The sequence below is a fragment of the Brachyhypopomus gauderio genome, chromosome 1 (assembly GCF_052324685.1).
Source record: "Brachyhypopomus gauderio isolate BG-103 chromosome 1, BGAUD_0.2, whole genome shotgun sequence".
NCBI classification, from domain to species: domain Eukaryota; kingdom Metazoa; phylum Chordata; class Actinopteri; order Gymnotiformes; family Hypopomidae; genus Brachyhypopomus; species Brachyhypopomus gauderio.
The window spans coordinates 632,222-640,000 of NC_135211.1; the positions used below are offsets into that span (position 1 = coordinate 632,222).

The 7,779-nt window shown below is 44.5% G+C and overlaps 1 protein-coding gene and 1 non-coding gene across 2 annotated transcripts in view; both read left to right on the forward strand.

Annotated features, from left to right (window-relative positions):
* Positions 1 to 492: 492 nt before the first annotated feature.
* On the forward strand, positions 493 to 656 carry LOC143527927 (U1 spliceosomal RNA). Its single transcript, XR_013134309.1, has one exon. It is a non-coding gene; the product is annotated as a U1 spliceosomal RNA (small nuclear RNA).
* A 6,142-nt stretch (positions 657 to 6,798) lies between these two features.
* Positions 6,799 to 7,779, forward strand: part of syt13 (synaptotagmin XIII) — an 11,604-nt gene continuing 10,623 nt past the window's right edge. Inside the window, exon 1 of the mRNA XM_077003060.1 lies at positions 6,799 to 7,203. Within this exon, the coding sequence (XP_076859175.1) occupies positions 7,030 to 7,203 (174 nt within the window). The 5' untranslated portion in view covers positions 6,799 to 7,029. The remainder of the gene's footprint in view (positions 7,204 to 7,779) is intronic.

The window sequence follows — 7,779 nt, forward strand, 5'->3', positions numbered from 1 at the left end:
CAATTTCGTGGCTGCCTGTGCCTGTCTGTCTGTCTGTCCCAATGTTTCTCCCAAACCCCCTGTTCCCTCTTGTGCCCTTTATGTTGAATGTGCCAGTGTGTGTGATTGTAAGCATGCCCGTGTTTAATGTATTTTCCCCTGTGTTCTAGAGCTGTTCGCGGCAGTTCCCACCATCGGGGGAGACGGCTGTCGGAGGCTCGTGATACCGGCGGTTCCGGACCTGCCCGTCGGTGTAGGTTTGGGGCTTTCCAGCTGTGCGGGATGCTCCGGTAGCGAGCCCCTGGTGGAGGGCTCTGTCACAGTTACAGTCCCGGACCCTTCCCTGTGGGCATGTCGTTATGTCGTCTGCGTGCTGTTATGTCCATGTATGTAGTTCCGTGGGTGTGGGTCGTTTGTGGACGTGTTCGTAGTCGCACCTGTGCCTTGTCTCGAGATCACGAGGGTATGTGTTAAACACCTATATAAGTGTTAAACACCTATATATATATATACATACTTACCTGGCAGGGGTGAGACCATGATCAGGAAGGTGGTTCGCCCAAGGCGAGGCTCAGCCATTGCACTCAGGCTGTGCTGACCCTTGCGAATTCCCCAAATGCGGGAATCTCGACTGCATAATTTCTGGTAGTGGGGGACTGCGTTCGCGCTCTCCCCTGATATTTTTTGGGGCAGTCATGGCCTGGCGGTTAGGGAACTGGTCTGGTGACCGGAGGGTCGTGGGTTCGATTCCCAGACAGGCCATGACTGAGGTGCCCTTGAGCAAGGCACCTAACCCCAACTGCTCCCCGGGCGCCGGGCTAGGGCTGCCCACCGCTCTGGGTACGTTTGATCCACAGCCCCCTAGTAATCACTAGTGTGTGTGTGTGTGTGTTCTGACTGCACAGATGGGTTAAAAGCGGAGGACAAATTTCGATTGGGGTGTAAAAATCACAATTGACAAAATATGGCACACACACACACATAATGTGCATTCACACAATGTCTTGTGCTCGTCTTTGTCTAAAGTTTCGTGCCTGTGTGAGAGTGTCTGTTTATACTTGCCCTCCGCACGGAGCTTACACGTGTGTTTGTTGTTATTAAACGTTTTATGTTGCACTGTTTGACGCTCGTCGTGCCTCCTCCTTCCAGCGTCACAAAATACATAAGTAAATAATAGAAAAATAAGGTTAAAAAATAAATGAAATAAAATACAAACAAAAGCTTTCTTTTCTGGTAATAGCACAAACTTATTATAGCTAGAGCTCAGCATCACAGAAGCAACATAGCCAACATAAAAGCACAAAAACTTACAGTTTTTTCTAAAAGTTAGGAGGCGTCACATACTTGCCGCCAGGGGCGAGGCTAGGGTATTTTTAGTGGTGCTAGAGCACCACCGTGAAGTTGCTTAGCACCCCCTGGCTCAACACATTTTTTAAATATTATATTATGCAAAAAACTTGCTCTGCACCTGCGCAATACTTTGGTATTGTGCCTCTGTGAGCACTGGGGGCTGGGCACCCCTAAAGACCAGATCCTAAAATCGCCCCTGCTTGCCGCGTCACATTCTTTGCAGTGTTGTCCGTAACGATATGTGGTAGTATAAAGAAACACCCCTCAAAATCAGGGGAAGAAACATTTACCTGACAAATTTTAATGTTGCTTTGTGTTTCAGGTTTAAAAAGTGCTGGAATTTAGGCTAAAGTACTTGAAAATGCTTCGTTTCACAACAAATAGCTATCTGACTGAACAGTTCTTTTGTATTTACGAGCCTCTTGTAATTCCAGGGCAAAACATGAGAGAACGTGAAGAAAATAATTCTTTATTTGAAAATAAACAACCATTAAATAATATGATAAAAAACACTATGAACAGATTAAAATAAACTAGCTAAAACACGTTTGAAACCAAAATTACTATAACACAACGTGTCAGACATCAACTTGTCGTCAGAGTGTTACTCATAATAAAATAACTAAACACTCCCGGCAAAGCAGTGATTTTTGAAAAAATAAAACTTAAGACGCACCTTCAGTTGATATTGAACACTGACACTTGGCGTGAACTGATGCTTCTGTGCTTCAGTCGGGCTCGTCTTTACCTGCGATTCTGTGAATAACTGAACGTAACGTCTCCAGGCAACTGGTGCTCAAATTCAAACTAGTGATTCTTGGCATTCATTGGCTGAACAGATGACGCACCTGCCCTGGCAACCATGATTCTGTCCAATCACCACACAGAACTGTTTGCTGATCTGTTTCCTGATGGATGGATGGATGGATGAATGGATGGATCGATCTCTTTCTCTCTCCTGCCCCACAACACACACACACACAGTCTCTCTCTCTCTCTCTTTCTCTCTCTCTGACCCCCCCTCCGCAAACTTATTGCTATGTATTGCAAAGTTTTAACAGGTTATCTTATGGGCCTTTCTGAAAAAAATCTCCCAATGCCTTATATCTTTGCGCCTCCTCACTAAAAGCCCTTGATTGTCCAGGATTGAGGATCGAGTGAACAAATATTTTATATTATTCACTTGCTTGAGCAGAGTGGAGCAGTATTGTGTTCTAAACTTGTTGCTTTAAATGTCATTTCAAATAAAAGGCTATTGTTCAGTACTTTGTGTATGTGATTCAATTTACAACTTCTTTATATATTTAGAGAATTGGAAATGGGAAATTTAACATAATATTTTACTTCAAATCTTAATTCACTATAATGCTAGCTTTGGTCAAATGTAGATGTTAGGCTGCTGTTTTTGGTTAAATATAATTTCTTTGATAACATGGAATTTTAATATACCATGAATTTACTGTTTGATATGAATATGGAAAATTACTGTTACAAGTTACAATAAGTTACAATAGGCATTGTTCTGTGTTTTTACACCGAAAACTGCATTTTTACACTGATAATTACTAAATTAACACACAAGACCCTTAAAAAATATACAATCCTGTTTTTTTGTAATTTAAATTTACAGACTTTGACTGTATATTTAAAGGAGCTTTCTTTAAAAAAGTCATTTTCCTGTATTTTACAGGTATATATTCTCTTATTATAAAAAAGACAGAAAAATATTGTATTTATTTACAGTAAATATCTGTTAAAAATGTTTTTTTTACAGTGTATGGGTAAATCACTTTTAGTGCTACAATTTTAGCGCACCTTTAGTGCAGCTTTCTGACCTCTGACAATCGTTAATGAAAACGAACAAACAATAATGAAAACAGATTTTGAAAAAAAAACATTCTCATTAATTGAAATAAATAATGGTTAAAATAAAAAAACAATAAATAACTGTGACTGTATTACATGTTTAGAAAACTAAGTAAAATGTTCTGGAATTACAGATAGGATACCCTTCAGGCCTGTAGCCAGGGGGGATCGAATGGTTCGTTCGATGGAAACATATAAGACATACCAACCCCCCCCCCCCCCCCCCCACCCAAATCAAATCTCACTCCTAGTGATTTTAGAAAAGTTGGCAACCTTACTTATAATGAATAAAATATGTGTAAATTAAAAGGTTTGAAGTGTGCTCGTGTAATTAGGGGGCATTGGAGTAGAGAGCCAAATGAAGTCCACTGTGCTTGTCAATTTATTTATAAGCCTTGTGGACTGATATGAAATCGATTTTTTTCACTAGAAGTTTTACATTAGCTGGCAGAACCGTACGGCACCTCATGGTCCATCATGTTGTTTCTTGTTTAGAGCTCCTGCTCGCCATGTTAGCCTGCAAAATTACGACAACAAAAGTTGGGAGAAAACGGCGAGTCCTGTATGGGATTCTTTTTTTGACTACGAGAAAGACAACATGTCTTGTAGTGGAAATAGGTGATAAAATATATGGAGTAGTTCTCAAGAGGAAAAACCCCACAAACCTCAAAGCTCACAAAATAAGGCTAACTGTATGGAGTGAGATTACTGTCTTTAATATGAGAGCGGAAAGATAAGGTTAGATCGAGCAAGTCAACCACACTGAGCACGCAAAATCAAGAAAACCGAGCAAAAACAGTGACAGCGAGAGCAGAGAAACAAAAATTGTACGGTTAAGTGTGCTCACTTCACTGTTTTCAGTGTGCGCTTCAGTTCTTTGCTTGCTTCTAAAATTTCTGCTTGCTTCATGATTACAAGTGTAAATACGTCAGAGATCAAGGCTTGGTAGATGATTACCTGAAACATTGATTGCATTTTTTTTTACAATAAGACGTTACGGTTAGCTAAAGTGCCACAGATAAAAACCTTTACCACCCAAAGCCAACAAAATGGTGAATGTTTGTGTATGGAGCCTGCCAGTGTCATAGTGGGTTATCGGGAGATTCGGGAGTATTCCCGATGGGCTGGCTCATGTCAATCTTTAGTTTGAGCTGATTGGGAGGGGAAAATAATTTTGGGCCAGATTTGGGCATGAAACTCCCGGGCTGAAAAAGGGGCCCACTCTGGCCTAGAGTCCTGCACGGGTCCGATTTTTGAGACCCGTACCCACCCATATCCGCAGAGTACAGCACCCACCCGCCCGCGAACCCGTGGCTATTTCAAAGTTAAATCCGTACCCGCCCGAACCCGTTAATATTCTACACGTTACCCACCCGTGCCCGTGAAAAATCACACAAATCTAAAGTATTCCTATAGAGCACTTTATTTTTCAATGCGCCTCTGAAAAAACGTCAGTACAACACAAAATAAAATCTAAGGTTGCTGTGCAGGAACAGTATGGCTATTCCTATCTAAAATTAGCAACTGCAAAACGAGAGGGAACAAATGCCAGTATAACAACTAAATAAAATCGCATAGGTTCACAAATCTATCCTAGGTTACTGTGCAGGAACAGTATATCGTCCACAGTCCCAGGTTTGAGCTGCGTTCTGCGCTCTTGGATCACAAATCCTAAATGCCAAGTTCTCTCTCGTCATTTTTCCTTGTTCTAGCACGGCCACCCATTTGCTTTGTAACCACCTAGCGAGCTACAATAAATGCCCGGTACTGTGTTATAACCAGCCTCTGCTCATGTTTCCGCTGGAAAAGAACCGAAGTTTGGGTATTACCCCAGAACAGGTGAAGAGTAAAGTTCAGCCCGCTCTGGCCAACGGAGCTACGGTATAAGTAAGCTCCCCTGAGCTTCGCCACCACCATCGGGATGCACTAATCAGGCAAAATGTAACACTATGTTCATTACGTAGCAAATAAAAGCCTACTAAAAATGACCACTTATTTAACTTACCCGCCCGCATACCCACCCGTATTTTAACTTACCCGCCCGCATACCCACCCGTAAAATTTTGTTATGTGTAAAACCCACCCGTTTCAGCATCTATTTGCCCGTACCCGTGGGTACCCGCGGGTACCCGACCCGGTGCAAGACTCTACTCTGGCCCTGGAGCCTGCTAGCTATAACATTAGCTAGTTGTAGCTACTCAAGTTACATTAGACAGCTATTTACTTAACCCTTGCGTGCTCAGTGTGGTTGACTCGATTTAACCTTATCTTTGCGCTCTCATATTAAAGACAGTAATCTCACACCATATAACAGCCAGTAGGCCTACCTTGACAAGCTTTCTCTCTGAGTAGCTCCGCCAAAAGAGAAGCAACATCCTGGCTAGGTAGCACATCGATTGCCTATAAAAAGTTCACTCAAACTAGCTTTTAACTCAAACCAAAATAGGGTTACGCTCCTATGTTTGTGTCTGTCCTTAGTATGGCAATTTTCAGCAGCAGTATTACACATTTTGCACTTAAGGCTGCTATCTTGAGGACTGTTGTGGTTTTTGTGGACATTTGGTGATTCAACAGTAATTGAATGTATTTTTTAAATGGTATCTTTTTTTATTACACAATATTTACTCTGAACCTTTTGAATCCTGCACCTGACAAATAACCCAAATATAAAAAAACTAAAACTAATGCTAGAAAAAATGAAAACTAAACTAAAACTAAGCTTAAATGTCACAATTAAATAAAAACTAAACTATAATGAAAAATCCAAAACTATTATAACCTTGTGTGACGCTGGGCGGCGACAGACGGACTAGACACAGAATCCGTGTTTGCGACAGACGTCACGCTTTATTCCACTCACTGATATTGCGCAATAGCGCACGTTGAACAGCAAAACACACACAGCAACGTGTAGACATAGACAACGACGAGCACAAGACACTGCGCGAACGCACATTAAATAGACAGACCACATCAACCCCACGTGATGACGAGACGAGCCACAGGTGAGACGGATAATGACAAGACGCACCCGCACCCACGGAGATACACTGACGCAGACGAATAGACGCAGACAACGTTAACACACGCCCCAAAGGAAGGGTTCGGGGACCGTAGCGTGACACCTTGCATCTGACCTCTGACCTTCTGTTGCTTCATAAAAGGAGCAGGAGACACAGGGAATGGATGGGACAAGGGGTTTCCATGGTAACAAACCGTATGTTCTCTAGTGGAAAGGATCTAAAATTGAAAGTAATAAATGTTTTTTAAAACATTTGACAAAGGAAGAACATTGTAACCAGTGAACTAATGTCTACATGTTTGAATAAAGGAAATGAAACAAACAAGCTAAATGAACAGGACAAAAACAGGAAAAAACATGCAGATTATGTCCCTATTTTTGGCTCACATTGCAGAAATGTTTTAAAGTCTGTGTGGTCTAAAAGGACCTGAAGGGGGTGGAACTCTGTGAAGGTGATAGCACGGACACACATCTCTGACGTCAACACACATCGTCATATGTTTAGAGGGTGGGGGTGGCAGCAGCAATCCTTGATGCCCCGCCTCCATCTCTCCCCCCCCCCCTCCCCTTCTCACCCTCTGGTGCCATCTGCTCAGACTGAGTGCATATCGTACAGAGAGTAGCGCACATGCGTGCGTGTGATGCTTCCTGAATCCCTCTTCTCTCTCTCCCAGCTCACGCTCTCTCTGTCTGTCTCTCCTCACCATCCTCTCCCTGCCTGATAAAGCTCAGCTGGCTGCTCACCCCTTACACTCTGATCCTCGCTCTCCTCTCCCCTCTCCTCAAACGGATTTGTGCCAAGGCTCGGGCGGATGTTTGTCTCGGCGGCGACGCTGCTGGGGGCAACCCTGGGCACCGTGTCTGGGGCGCTCACTCTCTGTGGTCTCTCACTACTCTGCAGGAACTGCAAGAAGGACAAAGTGGAGCAAGAGGATGACGCCAAGCCCAGGACAGGCAGAGACAGCGTCCTGCACGCGCTCACACAGGTAGGACAGGCAGAGACAGCGTCCTGCACGCGCTCACACAGGTAGGACAGGCAGAGACAGCGTCCTGCACGCGCTCACACAGGTAGGACAGGCAGAGACAGCGTCCTGCACGCGCTCACACAGGTAGGACAGGCAGAGACAGCGTCCTGCACGCGCTCACACAGGTAGGACAGGCAGAGACAGCGTCCTGCATGCTCTCACACAGGTAGGACAGGCAGAGACAGCGTCCTGCACGCGCTCACACAGGTAGGACAGGCAGAGACAGCGTCCTGCACGCGCTCACACAGGTAGGACAGGCAGAGACAGCGTCCTGCACGCGCTCACACAGGTAGGACAGGCAGAGACAGCGTCCTGCACGCGCTCACACAGGTAGGACAGGCAGAGACAGCATCCTGCACGCGCTCACACAGGTAGGACAGGCAGAGACAGTGTCCTGCACGCGCTCACACAGGTAGGACAGGCAGAGACGGTGTCCTGCACGCGCTCACACAGGTAGGACAGGCAGAGACAGTGTCCTGCACGCGCTCACACAGGTAGGACAGGCAGAGACAGTGTCCTGCACGCGCTCACACAGGT